The sequence below is a fragment of the Serinus canaria genome, chromosome 3 (genome assembly GCF_022539315.1).
Source record: "Serinus canaria isolate serCan28SL12 chromosome 3, serCan2020, whole genome shotgun sequence".
NCBI lineage: Eukaryota > Metazoa > Chordata > Aves > Passeriformes > Fringillidae > Serinus > Serinus canaria.
The window spans coordinates 30,185,700-30,206,358 of record NC_066316.1 but is presented as its reverse complement, the minus strand read 5'-3'; the positions used below and the strand labels follow the sequence as shown (position 1 = coordinate 30,206,358).

At 39.3% G+C, this 20,659-nt stretch overlaps 1 protein-coding gene across 1 annotated transcript in view; it reads right to left on the bottom strand.

Annotated features, from left to right (window-relative positions):
• RPS6KA2 (ribosomal protein S6 kinase A2) overlaps positions 1-20,659 on the bottom strand; it is a 161,100-nt gene that overhangs the window by 91,542 nt on the left and 48,899 nt on the right. The window contains exons 2-3 of the mRNA XM_009091505.4: positions 6,099-6,215; positions 2,001-2,082 (exon numbers count right to left, since the gene is read on the bottom strand). Coding sequence (XP_009089753.1) covers positions 2,001-2,082; positions 6,099-6,215 — 199 coding nt within the window. The remainder of the gene's footprint in view (positions 1-2,000; positions 2,083-6,098; positions 6,216-20,659) is intronic.

The window sequence follows — 20,659 nt, the reverse complement described above, 5'->3', positions numbered from 1 at the left end:
CTTACTGACAGCAATCCTCATTGTTGCTCGTCTCACTCACCCTGTTGCCAGTGGGGTTCTGTCTTTATTTTTTCATTTTCAGTTAAAAAGCTGTCAATTTTATCTTATTTGTAGAAATAGGTGTGGACAAATTGGTTCCTACCCCTGTGCTGGTTATCTTGAGATTAATGGGAAATCCAGAGCTAGCAGTCAGAGGGGTAAGTAGTCTGAATGGGAGAGAAATGCAATCCACCAAAATCACAAAGAAGCCTCAATTTTTGGATATTGTGATCCATACTTGAGAAGACAATAAACAGCCTTCCTGTGCTATAAAGAACCACAGAACTGCAAAGAGGTTCTTGTTCTCAACAGAAAAGAAACTTGATGGAACACACTGGGTACTTTGAAACATAAATTTTGACATTTCCTGAAATCCTGCCACAATAAAGGTCTTTTCTTTTACACTGGAGTCTAATGTTACATATTTCACCATCAAATATTAAGTAACAATAAAGTGTTTTGGGATGTAAAAAAAACCCCCATCCCCTGTGCCAAAGCTCTTCCTGCTAAACACTCTTTAGAATTATACAGAAAAAGAGGGAATACACAGTGTTACCCTTTTGGTAAAGAAACTGTACTGTCAAAAGAAACAGGAATAAGTTTCTGGTACATCCTGATGTCTGAAGGCTTACACAGACCTTGCTCAGACACCATCAGAAGATGACATTCCCCTGAGTTTGGGCACTTCAGGGTCCTGTTCTTGGCTGGGAAGTCAGAGAATCACTCTGCCACACACGTGATGTGCACAGGCCTGACCTATTCCTGTGCATGTCTTCTGTCCAGAACTGTTTGCTTATTTACCCTGGGCTGTTCTGCTGGAATAAACATTCCCCTCTGGATTCCAAACAACAAGATTAGCACGCCAGTATTGCTTCAAACTCCAGCATTGCTTCAAATGTTTCCCTGAAAAGGCTTTCTGAGAGGAAAGGGCTGTCTAAATGGCTGGTGTGCCCACTCCTCATTTAACCAGTGCTCAGAAAAGGGGCTGGCTCTGCCTAACACCCCCTGCAGTAGCTCTAGCTTGCAATCCCTGGTGGCTCTATTCGTATTTGGGTTCCCCAAAGCAAGGCATGCTATAGAAATCTGGATTTTCAAGTGATCAGAACTATCTGGTCACTTAATGATTATTCTTTGCACCAGGACAGAAATTTAGACACTACACTGCATTGCACACACTCTCCAAGACAAAGCAAAATATCTGCTCCAGACAAAATGAATGCTCTCCTCTTTACCTGCAAGAAGTGTCAGGCTTTTGAGGGAAAGATCAGAACAGTGATAGGTCAGGGAAACAAAAATATCACAGCATCCTTAGTCTGTGCAGGAACAACCAGCAAGGACTTCAGCTGAGACTGAACTTACTCTCTTTGCTTTTCAGTCCTGGGCTTGAATACCAATTTCTTTTTTGTCTGTAGCAGGCAGTGGCCCCAGAAGAGAATAAGCAGCTTCAAACATCATTTGGCCCTGGCCTCCTACAGCCCATGAGCTAGGAAACAGCATGACCTAAATGGTCTCAGAAGGACTCCTCACACTTGGGAACATGTTCCAAGGTTTTTCAGGCACATAGAGAGAAGCACCAGCTGAGAAGGCCATTCTGCCCAGTAGGAACCAGGTTTTACTTTAGGCAATATCCTTATTTACTCCAGCAACAGAAAGATAGTGACACTTAAATACAAATGAATACATACCAAATAGAAGTCCTAAAAATAACACAAGAAAATAAAGCAAGCATGCAGCTGGGAAGCTGCAAACCTCTGTTTTCCTCCTCTCACACTGCATAGGTAACATATTTTTAAGCTCTTTTTAGAACATTCACCTACAGTGAGACAGAATTTTGTAGGATGGCAGACATAGTTATGCATTCATATACTGCAAGGCAGCAGCAATGTGAAAAATAGCACGAAAAATAAATTACTATGCAGAATAGAAATAAATTACTGCACAGCCACTGTCCCAATCCTTACCTTTTAGAGTTGCCTTCTTAAGTACCTTCATGGCATAAAGCTGGCCTGCATCAGATCCTTTTATCTTCCTGACTAGAAATACCTGTAAAAAGCAAATGTTTCGTATAATGAGTAATGAATTTCTACTTACAACACTTTCTGCATTCAACAGGAGAATAGATGCTATGGTTCAGGAAATCTAATGAAAATTACTAGTTGAAAGCCTTTCATACCTATTTCACCTGCAATTGTTTCAGCTAGCTTTGGAATATTTTCAATATTATTAATTGACCTCATATGTTCAGTTAAAGATGGGCGAAAATTTAGAATCAGTGAGCACATATCTCTTCATATTCTAACCAGCTTTACATAGGAAAAAAAAAAAAGATCTCATTTATGTCTGGGAATGTGCAGTGTCTTAAAATTATTGCCACCAATTAAATTTAAGAAAAAAATAAATTTGGTTTCTTTCATGATGTAAGTCATGAATAACAACTTGCCTAAGATGCAGCTGAAGAAGAAAGTTCATACAGCTGAAAATCTGTTGTTATTACAAAAAAAGGACAGTTTTTCCTGCTTCAGTCTCCTATGCTTCATCTTCTGACAGTGTAAAATTTTAATTAAAATAAAGTAAAATTTGTAGTTAAACTTGGACTCTTTTTACTGTGCTACATGCAAATATTTCTTATCTGCCCCTCAATGCATCTGAACACTGGAGGGGTAGTGAACAACAGGATCAGTGGTTGAGTTTGGTCTTTATAAGACTTTTTAATAATTGGAAAATAAGGTAATTGGAAATAAAATAAACAAATCTTTTAGCTGCTTCCCAGGACACACTCTGTCAGCTGAGGTCAGAAGTGTGACCTTAGAAATTCTCAGATCTTCAGAAGTCAGGCAACAGTGTCTCTTTTTTTTTTAATTTCAGCACTCTGTTATTGGACAGAAGCTGAAGTAAAGCCAAATGTAGAAATAAAAATATAGTCCCACATACATACAGTCCCATATGCTCATCAATATACAAATAAACAAAGGCTAGGTGGAATGATCTAACTAATAAATGTCTATTTGGATTAAAAATTCCAATTATTTCATTAATTGCCCATCCAGGAACCATGCTGCTTTGTTAACTGTCCCCACCTAAAATATAAAAAGCCATAACATAAGGAAGGAGTATGTTTCTAGCACAAGTTTTGCATACTGAAATACTCTTCCTCCTAAAAATCTCCAATCTGTAAACAGATTAGATTTTCTCAAACCCATTGGAGGAAAGGTTTGTGGGAAGGGAGAACATCTGTTATCAACCAGGTACAGAAGCTGGGAATGAAAATAAAAAAAAAAAAAAAAAAAAGAAGAAAAGAAAAAAAGAAAAGAAGGTAAATTTTCAATTCTCTCTGAATAGCTCCATCAGGACTCTCACATCTGACAGCACTTGCATGGCATGATCTGACAGGGTTTTGGTGAGCCTCTCCTTGCCAGGGTGTTTCCTGTACCCAGCAGATATGTCCAGCTCCTCAGCCCAGCTGCCCTGACCAGCCGAGCCTGGGCACACGCTGCTCGCTCCCAGCTCCTGCCTCCTACTCTGGGGAACACACAAACACCTCCAGGGCTCACAACTGCAGGAAAAAAATGATGAAACCTGGATGCAACAGGCACATGTAAGAATTTCTGAAGAGGTTTTTGTTGTTATTAATGATAAATTAGGCTCAGCTGCTCCAGCATTAACAGGAAGTCAATTCATTTAGAAGTTTACAGAGGAAAGCTGGGATGTTTTTCTGTCCAGGTCAAATATAAGATTTAATTTTTTGTATTACATTGAAAAAGAGGAGAAAGTCAAAAGCAAGCTGTTCTAGACACTAGATTTTCAGCTGTATTGTTATTTTTAAAAGCATTTATGGGCTCTTTACCCAATAAAACCAAAAACCCAAACCCTTAAGATAATGGTTTTCAGCAGCACTGCACATAAAACAGCAGAGCATACTGGATCTGCAGAAATATTAGGCTGCAGTTCAAGAAATATCTTGTCTGCCCTATAATCTTGCAAAGCTTGTAATGCCCACATTGCTGTAATAAGCAAAATTATCAATTTACATTACCAGTCACTAGTCAGCTGTTCACTGCAGCATGGGACAGGGCACTTGTCTGCATTCCCTCCAAAAGAGATGAGTCAAGAACACTGTGTTCTATTTCAGAGGACATCAAAATAACCACCAAACCAGAAAGGAACAGAACAAATGAAAATGTCTTGTATTGCAAAATGATGTCACCTTTCTGACTATTCTTAAATGTAATGCTACAAATTGCTCTTGAAACCACCAAGTAACCCTGAGGTGCTAAACTGACAGATTATGTTAGGTGGACTGTACAAGTTTGCCAGAATAGCATGTGCATATGGCTGAGCACAACTTCCAGTTTTCTATTTTGATATGTTTGTAAGATTATTAACACTTGAACTAGCAGAACTTCCTTAGCTGGAGCAATTGGTGCATCACCAAAAACCTGATATTAAAAACCTAAGCAAGTGGTCTGCCTCTCAAGAGTGCTGGGGGCACTCCCTCTGACACCAAAGACATCTTCTCTAATTATTTAGTTCCTGAGTGAATAATTTGAAAACTTAATGGTTTGCACCCTCAGAGACACAGATTTGAACCATTAGCTCCAATGCCAAGGTGATGAAAATGTAGGTGGTTGGGGACTGCATAAGAAACCTCTCTTCCCCACGTCTCTGCTGCTCCAGGGAGTTTACCAATGCTTCTCACACAAGATATGGAAAGTGATTTGTAATTACATGCAGCTCCAGACAGGTACAATTGTCCACACTCCCAAGAAATCAGACTTCCTTTTGGGAAGTGGTTGCACAGACCAGGCATTTTGCTTATAAAATGCCTAAGGCCAGAAGGCCAACTCAAACAATACTGAAAATACATCAGTACAATCTAAGATAACGAGCAAGCCATTTCTAAAATCTTTACTGCCTATGTATGAAAACCAACCATTCTGCCTCTGTTACTTTTATCAAAGATGTTTCTATCTGATGTTCTTCACCTTCTTACACTGAGTCCCATAGCAAACCGAATTTTGATCTGTTTCCTTTTTCATATTCATTTAATATTTAAAACTTAAATATACTGTGCTCTGAAGAAATTCTTGAGTTCGAGACTTGGTACTGAATGTTAACTTCCTTGATATCTCTCATCTCAGGGAACTTCTAATAGGTTTAATTATCAATTTAATTCTAGAATAACCAGAAAGTTGATAAACAGTCTTAATAAAGCTTCCTTTAGGAATAAAAATAAAGGTTCTGATTACAAAATATGTCCTTAAAACCCTACAGAAAAATTTACTTATAATTGTAAAACTTTAATGCCTAGTTTCAGCTAGGTTCACTGTTCCAAAGGTTTCAATGTCTTATTTAAACCACAGAAAGGCTTTAAGGCTGAACTCACTCTTCCTTCTTTCTCACCATCTTTCCTTCCTGTTCTCATTTCCAACCAACATGCCCTGCTGAAGAACTGTCTTTGGAATTAAGAAAATCCTTTGCCTTAAGATACGTGGCAAATGTTACTTCTCCACAAATTAGCTTGTGGTCATACAGGCAGAGCTTTCCCCCCATGCTCTTGCTATAATGATTACTGTATTCTGCACTGGGCTTTATCTTCAGAACCTTTCAAGACTTCTGAGTGTGAGCTAAACAAAAGTCTGGGGCTTGGAAATGTCCTTGAGGTTGCCCTCAGTGGGAACTGTGCAGCTAACTTCTCTAAGTCTTTGAATGCTCCTGTTCACACCCTCCAACCAAGCAGGAGTGGCACACTCACCTCCCTGGCGGATAGACAATCCATAAATATAATTTCTCACTGTTTGTAAACACTGATGCTTTACTAACAATCACTTGTGCTCATTAGTCCAGGTCCAGAGCCATAGCTGCTATTTTCTAAACTGGTTCATATGCAGAAACCCAGCTAAAAGACTGAATCATTGCTAAAATGAAGAGAGAAGGGCTTTCCTTATCTGCCTTTACAATATGATTTATAGGTGGACAATGTCAGCAGTGTAAATGGACTCAGAGAAAGGACACAATATTTTCAGTGTTGCTCTGGGTGCTTAGATGACAATAAAAATTACCTTTCCGTATGAACCTTGTCCTAATACTTTCAACAGCTCAAACTGAGAAGGATCTGCTTTTTCAAAACCTTCCTTGACATGATGACTGATGTCTATTTCCTTCACAATACCTTCTTCCTGCAAAGGAAAAAACAAACAAAAAAACAAAACCCCCAAATCAGAGCCATTATCTGAAGGAAACATATTGTTTATTAAAATCTTGTCTTCTGTAATGCTAAAGTCATGTAGCAAATTTTGAAAATAGAAACAAATGCTTGTCTAAATATTCCACGTGCCTGCTACCAGCTGGGGAGGGTAATTGTCAGGACATCCAGACCTGGTACTTCTGTTTATTAAGCCTCAAGATATGACTAGATAAAGACAGATTACACAAACTGAAGCCAAAAATACACTGCAGAGCTTGGTGTGCCCATCAGAGACCTTGACAGCAGAGTGGCATGTACCCAAATCTGCACTAGAGAGGCTCTATCACACTTCCCTCTACATACTTTCTCAGCTTCCCCTCAAATCATCATTTAAGTCAATCTTAAAAAGCTTCCTTAGTTTTAAGCAGTAATTCTTCTAATGAGTAGGCAACAAGGAACGACATTGCTGAAAGAGCCTCTTCCTATTTACCTCAAAAAATTGGAAAGTGACTACTGGTAACCATTTAAACAGAAAACAATTTAATGATTAGATATAAAATGAGGTGGTGGTGGGAGAAGACTGACACAGAATTTGTTGCTTGCAAGAATTAGGGTTTTTTTGCTTTGGGTTCTTCCAGGTTCTTTTGTGAAAATCTTTCCTCTGTCAATAGATGCACATTCCTCAAAGACATCAGTAGAACTAGGACTTTCATCTTGCAAGCTGTGACATATGGCATTAGTTTCAGTTTTTTGTTCCATGTTATTTTAGCATGTTCCTCTAAAAAGAGAGCAACTGGGTCACTTGAGACCCAGAGGGGCTGCACAGAGTTTGCAGCAACCCAGAAAGTCACTGAGCTGAAAAGAAACCTGGACGAAAGAACCTGCTCCTCAAGGACACAGAGATAAGGAAAGATAATACTTACACACCTTTTCATTTCTGTAGTGTTTTGTACACCTACATTTGAGCTTTTTGGTTTGCTTGGTTTTCTTTGGGGTTTTTTTTGTTTTTTTTTTTTTTAAATTGGGTTTTTTTTTCCAAACTACTTGTTCTAACTTCTCCACAACAAAAATATGGATTTTCAGTACAAACTTTTTTTTTTTTAAATCATCTCCCAGTTTGAAGGGACTTTCTCATTTAGGAATAAGTTGGAATATTTCTGCATCCGGCAAAAATAATTGCAATCTCACAAACATTTTTATGTAGATGTTTCCTGCCATTTTCCTTTCTCGACCTAAAAAATCCTTATAAGACCTAGAAATACAACATTTATTTCCCATTCTTGAAAATTAATGTTGAGAAAATAGAAACAACATCCTAAAAATAAAAAAATGCATAAAACCCCCAAAACACTTGGCCAAAACACATTTTGTGCTAAATAAGAATAATTTTGATTTTCTTCTCCTCCAGAAAAATTGCTATCACCTTCTACTAGCTGTAATTTGTCAGATACATGGTTTGCATTACCCAGATTACTTTCTATATTGTACTTTCAACCCTCCTCTTCCCTACCCTGCCTCTTAACACTCACATACTTTGGAACAGTGGACTATATCCTCTTCTTGGTTTGGAAAGCTTCCTGTAGTTCATGCATGCTACCACAATCATGGAAAATAATCCTCATCTCAGAGCAACTCCTTTTTCTGATCCTAACTCCTACAGTTAAAGGTTTGCCTGAAAGGAAATGCATGAAACCAATGAACAGTTTTCACAGAGATTTAAAGGATTTCTAAGAGCAGAACTGCCAAATCTCTCTGTGCATTTTTCTTACTTTAACTGCTGTGTGAGATAGCATAACTTTCTGATATTAAATATATAATATTTATCAATTATTTTGTACTCCAGCATGAACCATCGAGTCACTTTCAGTTACATTTGCAATTTAAATGATGAGTGAGTTTCAATTCACCCATTCATGCTATTCATCAAAGTCAAAGACCGACAACTCCAAGCATATTTCTCACTGTATTACTAAATTTAATATTACCTCTTTAGGTTCATGAAACATGTTCAGTTATAGGAATACATTGAAAGTATTGCAATGATGAAAATTCAGCTTGCTGGAAGAATGCTTAAAAATTTCTTGCACTCCCACAGAATAGCATAATGTATAACATGCAATAAAAACAGTACTTAAATTATATGAATCTTTAATTAAAAGCTCAGGGGGGGGAAAAAAGAGTATTTACAAAAAAATGGAACCAAGTACAAGGTCCAGCAATGCTTATCAGAGAAGCACAGATTTTAAAGACAGAAGGAAAATGCTGGATTTTGTGATAATCAAAATATAAAACTGTTGCTAAGAAGAGGCTTCTAGGGGTCATCTAGTTCAGCAGCCCTGCCCAAGTATCACTGACACTCGATCAGACCAACCAGCTGGTTTTTGTCCATTGTGGTTTCCAGTGTCTCAAACGCTGAAAAAAGAAGCTTGAGCCACTTCCTACAAAAGACTATTCTTTTTCAATTTACCCACAGTCCAGTTGAGCTGGCTGCTCCACGTGCCCTTAGGAGGAAGCAGGATATTTTTCTAGGAAGGTAGGATTTCCTGTGGATTTCCTGTGGTCGCCTTGCTAGAAAGGAGCAGCAAGGCAGCACTGAAGAAAAAGCATGCCAGGTAGCTGTTTTATTCACCCATCATCACCACAGTGGTGTGACTTGTGAGCTGTCCAAGAGGTAGATAGTATTTTAGCTAGTATGGCAAATCCACTTCCCCCTGGAGCAGAAAGCCAAACTGGCAGTGCTTGAGACTGAAGACAGACACAGATCCTTAAAGGAAATACATGCTGGCGTGTTTGCACACATGAACACACTTGCCTTGAATGTATTTCTATAATTGCATAAATCACAGAATAACTTCTATTTGTTTGTTTTACCTTTCCAGCTAAAAAACCCAAACAGTCTCATAGTCTTTATTTACATTCTTACATTGGTTTTTCTCATTTGAAGTCTTCCTGCATTATGCTAATATGAAATTTGGCATAATTTTTCTCAGGTATTGATGATCAGAGTGAAACACAAACTGTCAAAGCACAAGTATATTTGGGCAGTCCTCCCAGCTATTTTAGTCTGGATTGCATACTAGAAACTTCTCCAATACAGATCTATTTTTCACTATTCCAGCAAGTGCACCGTATCTTCACCAGAAATTTGCATGACAACAATAAAACTGAGACAAGAAAATCACAATACAGACAAAGCCTGCACACTGAAGAAGCTGTTTTGATGGAAAATATTTCACTCTGGGAAAAAACAAACAGCCAACTTCAAAACTGGATTTGTTCAGTGAAGTTGGTGGAATCAAAAGGGAATGTTCCACAGTCTGATCTTGCAACAGCTGTGCACACCAGCCCAGGCTCCTGCTCCCTGCTGCCTTGTCCCACACTGCATTAGCAGGAATGCTTGACTTGATGAAGCTCAATCTTTTGTAAACTTCTCTAAATATTTATGTTCACACAAAAAACATCATCCAGTGACAAAAGTGAGACGGGTGCTCTTGGTGGCTTGAAGAAAGCACGTGGTCAGGCAGGACAGACTAGAGAAGGGAGGGCAATAAACTGGAAGGATAAAAGAGAAATGGAGAGTGCTTCTCTATGTTAATACAAGAAAGACCTAATTCTGGGTCTGGTTCTATACTGCATTACTCACTTAAAGGCTTCCCCCAAAACTGGCAGAAGGTCTGGACATAAAATAACTTACTAACTTAGTATTAAATTGGAAAGAGAATTTTGATCTCTTTTCCTTTGGGACATAGGAGAAGAGAGCCTCTCTTCTTGCCCTGTGACTGGATAGCACAGACACATCTGCTTTGGTGCTTCTGTAGTGCTGGTCCCTGTAATGCTGGTCTCAGCTCCAAGACTTCTTCATGCAGCCTTGAAGAAAGAGAGGCACTGATGGTCAGTGGCTGCTTGACAGCGACCACAGAAAACTCTTCTAACTACAAGAATACTTCCCAACCCGCTGTCTCATGTCAGAGGAGGATCAAGAAGTGTAGGGGTATGGATTTGGCAGTGGAGTACAAAGAGTCATTCAAAATGGCAGGCCTTCCTGGAGAGCAACTCTTCTATTTACTATCTTGCCTGTTCCACAGCCTCTCAGCAAACATTATGGAAAAAATACCTCCTAGAAAATGGAAAGGGTTAACAGCTTTTGGAGTCTTGTCTGGCTACTCCCCAACTAGTTTCTGGACAAGCAGAGCTATGGTCACCAAACAAAGAGACCACCTTACTGCCATATATATTTCACCCACACACAAAAAACTTTCCTCACCAAAACTTCCTGAAATATCAGGTGGGGAATATTATGCAAGAATCAGCTACTTTTACCAACAGAAAAATGTATGCTACCATATCATATGCAAAAAAGCCATGGTGCTAATTTTATATGATTATTGTTTTAAAAAAATCAGCAAGAAAGGATTCCTGGTTTTATTCCTTGCCTGGTCATCTCCTCAGTTGCAGAGGACCATGACTTGTGTACAGGTATGGCTGTAAAGGGTAAGCTTCATTTTCCACCAAAATTATGTGCACTTTTGATAGGCAAGTTTTACAGTCTTTAGGCTTGCATGCTTTAGGATCTGAGGTCAATGAAGAAATCAAGGAAAATGTGGCAGGAGGATATAAGAAATAAAGATAACTCAGAAGACATTTTATCTTGTTCAAGGTAATCATTATTTGTCTACAGCACGTGCTCAGGATACAGACTTTATTTTGTTGCCAATCTTCCAATTTGGCAGGCTACCACCTACCATAAACCCAAATCACAATTATTTAACTACCGAGTATCGTGGGCAGCACAGCATTTCACAACAATACGATTCATTAGAAAGCATGTTTTAAAACTGTGATATGGGGAATAGTTAGGACAGGATGTGTCTGATAAAGATGAGGCCAGGTTTCTACCTCTGTTTCACATTTCTAATCTAGCTCAGCCCATAGGAGAGTAATTTGTGTCACAGACATAATAGACTATTCAAATGCTGCCCAGGGCAGGAAATGAATTGCTGGCCTGCATTCAGTTCTTTGAGGACAAGTATCTACATTAAAGAAAAAAGTATAGGAGCATTTGCATTAGCCTCTTCCCAAGCCAGTTTCCAGCAGCTGGAGTAAAAACTGGAAAAGAAATTGTCCATTTTAAATGGGTTATAATCCAGATTCTGGCCCCTACTGTCATCTGGAAAGATGTAAACAGCAATAATGCCATAAATGGGCCTGGCTGCTTTGTTCTCTACTGACAAATAAACATTTGTTTAACAACAATGAACTGGACTTATGGAGCCCTTAAAGAAGCATGTGGAACTCACAGTGAATTTGCTGGACATTGTGCCAGGTCTGTATTTGCTTTCCAGCATAAAATTACCTATCTTCTCAAAAGGTAATATGGAGTTAAATAATACATTACAATTTAAAGAGAGATTGGCATTTCTTTCCCAGATCTTCCACAAAGGTGAATAGAATGTGCTATCTTCAATTTGGAATTCCAACAAGTATGTCATTACTGTGGAAAACAAAACCTTTAAGAGCAATTTCTGTGGAAATCAGCTGTTAAATTCAGCAGACCCTTTTCTAGAGGGGGTAACTACTAACCTCTCTTTAAAAACACTTTAGCACTTCTCCCCAGCTCCAGTTTTTTTATCCTATGTTTTTAGTTTCTTCTCCCAAATATGACTGTACAGTTGGGGTTCAGCTGAAATCCAACAAACTAAATGAATCACAGAGAGCAAAGGCAGGGAATACAATCTTCTGGATAGATTAGTGTAGCCAGTGAGGTGGAGGCTTGAGTATTTGGGAGATTTGGGTAAAATCTTTTATGCTACAAGGCATCCTGTGTGTCTTTGATGAATCACTTAAGGCTGAATTCAGCTAAATAAATGCAAGCATTTATAGCACAGGAGACAACATTTTTAACTAGGTTTACTTTGCAGTCAATAAAAAAGAGCTGGGAAATCATGATTAAAAGAGATCAGATCCTTAACAGAAATTACATCCTAAAAAGTGCACATTGCTTTCTGATGACTACAAAGGAAGCCTAAGATAGTTTGCTGAGTTGGGGTCTTCTGCAGTTGGATGAGATGAATTTACATTTATAATTTGATTTTGAAACACACTTAAGTAGAGAAGTATTGTGGCCAGATTTTTAATGCCTTTACAAAAGAGATGTTTGCTGATAAAAGCCATGAAACTACTATTGAAATGGAAGATTTTTCACAAGAACTTACACACTTAAAACATCTAGACAATTAAAAAATACTCTAAGGTGTTGTAAATAGTCCACTGATCAGGATTTTGCAGCTCAGGAAATTAAGCATTTTTTCTACTTCCTCCCTAGCTCAAAAAATTGGGATAGTTGCTTTTTGCTATCCTGTGGAAAGACCATGAGAATTAACAGAAAAAGACTGGCATTCTCATACTGCAGTAATGGACAGACAAATTATCTGCAATGTATCCAGCACACATGAGATAGCAAGCAGCCCACAATGGAATTCTTCTTTAGCTCAGATTGAAGCATTTTGAAGTCTGGTGCTCTTTATCTGATGACTGTAGTGTCTTCACAGACCCAGACCCTGACTAGGACAAATACATAGAACACTATGACTGCAAAGTTACATGAGGAGAACAATCTTCCTATTCCAAGTGCAGATATGCATTGAGTACAGGGAGACACCAACTCTTGATCTAACTTTCAACCCTAGGCATATATCACTAGAGTAACTCTAATTTTATGTTATATCTTACACAAACTGTAATAGTTTATGAGGAGTGGTGAGTAGAAAGAGTGCCTAACAAAATGTTAAAGCAAGGGGTTAAAAAGACAAAAGCAGAACCATCTGGTCACAAAAAAAAAAATAAAAAAATTACAAACAATTGGCCAGCCTTACTCATATGGCAGCTCTCTACAAATATACAAATGCATTTGTGAACTTTACCAAAAACAGTCTCAAAATGAGTCACACCATTAAAGGACAAAGAACTCAGCAATATTGCTCTTTCTACAGTAAATGAGAGCAGGAACGTTTTCACCAACATCCTACTTGGCACGGCTGCCATGGGTACCATTAGCCTTTACAGCTCCAAAGAGCTGCAAGGTCCATTGTTGATAGTTTCTGCTGGTGAATAGGCAAAAGAAGAACTGCTGCTCTTTCATCAGAATTGCTGCTCTTTCGTCAAGGAACTAAGTCCCAGTGTGTCTGGAGCCAGTGCATGGCAGAAAACGTGCCTCTTAGAAGGGGAAGTATTCTTGTTTCCTTAGGACAATCCTGAACAGGGTTATGAACAGGAACCCGAACAGGGTTACATGCAGAGGTAGGGCCAATAGACACGACTGCACTGAAAAATAATTAGGTTATAACATAGCTGAGGGCTGGTTCCCAGGTCAGGATTGTTCCCTGTGCACTCTGGTCTGAACAACTCACAATGTGTTGGTGAGTCGCTTGGGTGACTCCTGCCAGAGACCCTCCCAGGGCTGCCCCCACCCACCAGCACTGCAGCCACTCACCGGAGCTCCTGGCCCTGCTGCAGTGCATCAGCACTCACAGGAAAGCCCTCATGGGACAGTCCTAATGTGAGGGCAACCTCTGCTCCGTGCATTTCCAGATTACAGGCAGCCCCCACACCCCTGTGTCCCACCTTCCCATCTGTGAGATGCAGGTAAGGCCATCTTCCTCTTTCTTTTGTGGTTAGGCACTGGAAACATACCAAATGTTCAGGTACTGTGGTATTAGGCTTGAAAAAGAAGGAAGACTGCAGAAAAGGTCTGTATGTTAAGGGTACTATTCAAGAAATATAAATACTTGCTAAATTACTCCAATTCTCTTATTGCTGTACTCAGCTGCTTCACAGACTAAAAAAAAAAAAAAAAGGTGCCTGATGTTTTACTAGTGCATTTGAGTGTGAAATAAAAACTCCAGCTGCACTAGAAGATAAACTGCTTAAGCAAAACATATTTTGAACCATTTCCTCACTGTTTCATTATCCAAATAAAACACTGCCCACCACAGCAGTGTAAATGGCGCCACAACACAGTAAGTAGAAAATACAAAGCCCTGGGGCATTTGGATGGTGATTTTAAAGAACTGAATCATCTTTAATATGCATACTAAAGGAAAAATACCAGGTTTGATCTTGAAATGTGAGGCAGAGTCGACAAAAGGCTGTAATAAGAGATAATCGCATTACTGAAGTGTTGGATTAGTCAGTTTAGGAAATATACCCATCTGCTGTTTACAAATCACTTGTAGGGTTTGGTAATTATCATTTTGTCTCCAAGAGGAATATTGACCTGCTTGCACATTTTGTGTCCTCCCATTAATTAAACCAAGCATCCGCTAAGGGTTCCACCAGCTTGTACTTCACAAACCGGAGTCCTGCTGGCATGAGGTTAGGGAAAAGCGCGTTGGAATGACGTTCATTATCTCAGGGGCATTTTGCAGGCAGAGCATTAACAGGGAAATGGACTAATGTGAGGTCATTATGGAATCAAAGCAAATACAAATTAGTTTTAATGCTGCTGTTCACAACACAGAGGATCAGTGAAGGCAGTGAAGGAGAGAGGCTGAAGCAGCTGAATGAGGCAGAGAAAAGATGGCAAAAAGGAAATTTTAAGAGATGATATGACAAATTGAGCAACATGGACAGAGGAATGAGATTTGGAGGGCAGAGAGAAAAGGAGGTATCAAAAAGGACATAGAACAAGGGCAATTGACTTGTGCCTATGCCAACAGAGAATTAAACCAAGAGAAGAACTGCAATATTAAATGACTAGAAATACAAATTTTACCCTTAATCCAATTTAAATGCCTAACCATCTTCCTGAGATGAGGAGAAAGTACAGGCATGCATTTATGTACTGGAGTGATCTGGTGGGGAAGCTGATAAGCAGTCCTGGCACACTCATCTGCTCCCAAAACAAAGGGTGAGAGAGCATGATGGGGACCAGAGGTGCTTTGCTGCATAGCTGGTTAATGGTCTTGGGCATCCAGCCTCCTCCAGTAACTCAACTGGGCCTCCAAAACACAGTATGAATGCAGTGGATCCAGACTCTGCTTATTTATGTAGACTCCAGCTTCAATTTTTTTAAGTTATACAAAAAAACACAGATAAAATTAAAAAAAAGAAGTTACACAAAATACTTGACAAGACCTCATCTCATGCTGGCTCCAGTTTCATGGACAAATATTTAGCAAGGGATATTAAAACCTATCTCTTCAGCTGTATACCTGTATTACAACCACAGCCAAGAGTTGTTAGGTCATTATTTGCAGACATTAATATTTCAGTGCCTAAGGACTGTTACCATGCACAAGTAACTCTTAAACAGTTTCAGCAGTCTACTGAAAATCTGGCCCCAGAAAAAGGCCCATAACGTTTTGTGTTTTTTTTTAACTACTAAGAAATCTCTAGTTTAGGTCATGTCCCTCAAAGATTCACACAGCCAATCTCCAAGGAAGAAGCTGCTAAATAATTATCACACATCCTCTTTTCTGTGAAGGGAATAATTGTTTAACATTGCTGTGCTAAACAGAAGCATACATTATGAGCAGACACTGACTGAAAAGATGTGTATTTTGAGATCGAGAATAAACAAAACAAAAAAATCCATCTGGATGCAAAGAACACCTTGGCAATACTGTTTGGAAGACTCTCTTATTTCAAAGAGCTCAAACTGCTGCACCAATCTGTTTTGCAGAGATTTACAATGGATAATGTGATTTTGTATGAAAAAAGGAGTGGGGGGGTAAGTTAGTTGGTTGTCAGCTGCCCAGGATCTTGACAAACTTATCATGACAGCTTCACGGCAGCAAAACTTTAGTCAAAGCTGATCCACAGTCTACCTAAGTCTACTGAAAATTATTTCCAGAGTAGGATTCATCCAAACAGAAGTGCCAACTCTGTTCAACAACCAAACTCTGTCTGAGTTAGCTGTCTAAATTTCTGTACAGCTGACAAAGAAAATGGGTGCTTTTGGGCATCTCTTTCCTTTAGACAATACTACATCTCTAGTAGTCTAAAGCAGGACTTAGTAAGCTTGCCTCTTTCTGCTGACTGTAAAGGAAGCCTATGCTAATTACTCACATGTATATTAATTCTTCCTTCCCTCATTCCTCAGTGACTCCTTTAGCATTAGATGGAGCATATGCACTTTGCCAAAGACATACACTGCATTATATGGGATATCTCTGGGCCAGGTTTTCATCAACCCACTTTTCTCACTATGGATTTTCTCCAGTCTCCAGCAGGCCATGCGTGATGCTCTCAAAGTTTCATTTTTCTGGCCTGATGTGCACTTGTACATATTATTATAATACAGATATTACAGTATCCTTCTGCAGAGACATTCTTACCCTCTGAGGCTGCTGTCATGATCTGCCACCACAAGTCAGGGAAGTCAGGGCTCTTGGCCATGAAACTAGGAGCAAACCCACAACCCTGTGTCAGATATCGTGCCAAACTTTTACACAGAGAGAAAATTTAACAGGTAAGGGGAAAAAAAAAGTGTCTTCAGTCCCTTAATTCAAAATAAATTTTACTTATTTGCACAGTCCTTGTACCATTTGACCCTTTAGATTACCTGGCATCACTTAGAAAACTGCCAAGACAACTGAGAGCTGAGCCCAGCTGCAGTGCTCAGACTGTGAGGCATGGCTTTCACCTGCCCTGCAGCTCTTTTACTCACCCAGCTGTGTAAAGGGACATTTTCATCAAGTGGTCCTGGTTCTTATCTTCAGCCACCTTATTCACAAAAACCCTACTTAAAGCAATGGTATATGATGATGATGATGAAGGAAAGCAGTGGAAAGGAGCTCTTTCTGTTTAATCCATTTCCATGCAGAAGTTTCTGGGGTTTTAAAATATTGAATATGCCAGTTTTAGAGCAAATTTACTGCTTTAGCCTCCACTCTACAAGTATTTTTTTAATAGATACACAAGCAAGAAAAAGGTCAAATGGAGATTACCAAGTTCCTGCTAGGTAGTTTTCATTGATCTGTAGCTACTTCAATATTTTTCTGTTCTGGCCAAAACTGTTAAAACAAATTTATATGGAAACTTAACTGGTAAAGGCTTTGTTGTTTTGTTTTGTTTCTTTTTAATAAAAGATAATCCAAGTGGCTTTACTGAAAATCAGTTTGCTGCACACTGTAAAGGGAGAAGGTGGAAAGAGAAGACAAACTGATATCTGGTGTCTTACTGAGATGACAGGTTTGCTCTCACGTGATTACAGAACTGTACCTACAAAAAGTCCAGAGCACAGATAAAGATCTCTGCAGTGCAACATCACAACCTCTCTCACAAGTTTATCCCCAGTGAGCTGAAGAAGTTAAAGGTCACTGTACAGTGAACTGTGAGATGGTTCCTATGCTCAGAGCAGCCCCAGAGCTGTCTGGGACTCCTGGAAGAGACTAACCTCCCATTCAGGGAAAAGTGACCGGGCACAGATTAAATGAGTTCTTCCTATTCAACTTTAAAACATTCAGTTTGGATACAGCTTCTATTAGTCACCTGAACAAAGAAACATGAACAGAAAAATACAGTGCCACACTTTGCACAGGTGTTACTCATTTTTTTAAATATCAAGCTAATAAAATAAAAATGCTTTTTGGTGCTCCACATGGCGGATGCTATCCCATTGAAACTTGGAATCACCAGCTGGCTCCACTGGGCTGCAGTATCAGTGAAATCCTTCCTGAAGCTGGAAGACAGAATTCTGAAGAAGAATCTGATGACACATTATAATCAACAATAATTTTTTTTTGCTACATAAAAAATTTGAAAATCACTCGAATTCAGTAATTGTGTATGAAACACAGGACATCAAGCAACACCAAGCTATTCCTGTTCCTTTACAGATAAGACATTCATTGTGCTTCTCAGGGAGTCCTAGAAAATTGTGGCCACAGGATAATATAGCCTTTATAGTGAGACTTATTTTATAACCCTAGCCAGCCAACCATATCTGTACCACATGTAACTATAGTGATGTTTTATAAACAACAGCAAGAAGACAACTGAGTGGTGAGTGAAGTAATTCCATCAACCAGTAATGACAGGAAGCTGAGATTAATATTATGGACAAAGGAAAAACAGAGAACACAACCAGAAGATGACAAGTGAAAGCCAAAGAGGAAAGCTGAAACCACACAAAAGTGTTACTTTAAAGAAGTGTTTAATCAAACACACAAGTCCAATGCTCATTTGTTTTCCCCATTTTGTCATAAAAGAAGAGCAAGTCCAAAGTGTTTCAAAGACATCATGGGAGGTAAAGTTTCTGCAGTTTAAGACAATATGGTAAGGAAAAAACTCTTTAATGTAAAACACAGTGAAAAGCTGATTATGAATTTGCCATAAATTCTGCTTTGTTTTCTTAAATTTATTTGCATTTAAAAGCATTCTTTTTTTCTTGCTGACTACACTGCAGGGTCCTGCTATGCCAAAGCAGATTCCAGCTCGCTTTGTTAAAAGCTCAGTTGTCCAAAAAACATTATTTTTGGACTGTGCCTTTTCTGATTTGTTTTCAATGTTCAGAATGTTTCTTTACACACAAAGGCTGAGTAAATTGTCATCTGCTGTCTTTGAATTTTATCCAGAACTTACAACTGAAACTTTTTTGTACAGGTCAATACCAAAATCTTTTGTCTTCACAGAACTCCTTATGCTTGAGAAGATACACATGGATGTCATCAGTGAGTCCAAATTAAACTATGTCACTGAAACCATCTAAAAAGTCAAGTAACATAAGAATTACAGTTCTGCATAGTTGCAATATCTAAACTTCCAGGTCTCTGAAGTAGCAAGTGAAGCTGGGTGAAATATAACACTGCTGAGTAAATAGCCTTCATTTGGAGGTTAAGAGTAAAGGGAAAAAAACTCATATCAGCTTCTCATCTTTGTACCAACTTCTATGCCAACAAGCTGTAGCTGCATGTTTTAAGGATACTGAAGGCTGATTAGGTGCAGCTATAACTAAGATTCCTGGAACTGCAGACAGCAGAAGAATCTAAGAGTCTTTAATACACATGCTGCAAGTTGACCCAGGGTGATGTATACAAAATGCAAATAAATATTATAGAAAGTGCACAATGTTATTCCCACTATTAACAAGGAAAAAGTTTATGATGTACATGAATATGCTGGATTTCATCTGGAGCAAAATCAGAAGAATTTTTTTTCCTTTTTTTCTTTTACAAAAGTTCATCTGAAGACCTAAGGAGTCCATTGCACACTAAACAGCACCTAGCAGCCAAGTTAGCTACTGCATCTCTCTCCTTCAGAAGTCACCTATGAAAGGATAATCCCTTGCAGTATTTTCTTCTCCACCATGAAGCAAACCAAGTTGCTGTCCACCCCAGCTGGAAACCTCCTGCCTGCCTTCCAGTTGCCCCATCATAAATCTTTGGGTGGTAAGCTAAGTCTGGGAGAGTGCCAAGCAGAGCTGCTGCCCCTCAGCCCATCCTTGGCTCCTCAAACCCAGAGAGGTATTGCCTCAGGAAGGTCTCCAGCTGCTCTGCTCCTGGGAAATTATAAGGAATCTTTTAAATCCCAGCCTAAAAGCGAGCCCTGGGTGAGCGAGGTGGCAGCTCACACAAGGTGTAAAGGAAGGAGCCAGGCTGTTTTGTACTTGTGGCCAGCTCTGGGAGAGATGTAAGGCAAAACACTCAGGGCACACTGCAGCAGCGAGCCCCCAAGGTGAGAGCAGGCAGGGCTGGGCAGTGGCAAGTGACACTAAGCAGAGCTGGCAATCTCCCAGCCTGTCACAGCCACACAACTGCTCAACACTGCAGGGTAAAGGCCACAGAAATTCTGAGCAAAGGCAAGAGACAAGTTGGTAACCCACCTAAACATTGCAGGCAGGTACATGGGTGGCTCTCAGACTTGGTCTTGCAACTCCCTCCCAGGCCACTCTGGGACCTGGGGATAACACTGCTGGCCTAAACAAAGCTGTTTTCCACCATCTAATGTGTGCATGGAAACACAAGCCCTAAACCAAGCCTGTTATAATGCCAACTTGCAGGATTTTGTCAGTTGTGCAAGACTGGAGACGTGTATCTAACCTAAATTATACTATGGACACAGTCGGGGGCAATAAACCTAACTACAGCATGAAAAATTCAGGTTAGACATGGGGAAAATCCTTCCTTGGGAAGGGCAGAACAACATGAGAACAGATGCCATTTATGTGTTACTAACCTGCGTCCTAGTACCCTTCAGCTGCCTCTTTTTTATTTTGTCCTATCTGATGTTACACTCTTTTGTTGTGTTTTTTCAAGAACCCACAATGATCTCCACATGGCTGTAAATACAACAAATCCTATTAACAAATGGTGACCATTACAAGATTTATAAGAGAGATTCAGAATCCACCTTACAAATATCAGCCCCAGCTCTTAAAAACCCCTCTCTTTATAAACAGGCATAATTAATTACCAGCAATATTAGTGGATGTTGGAG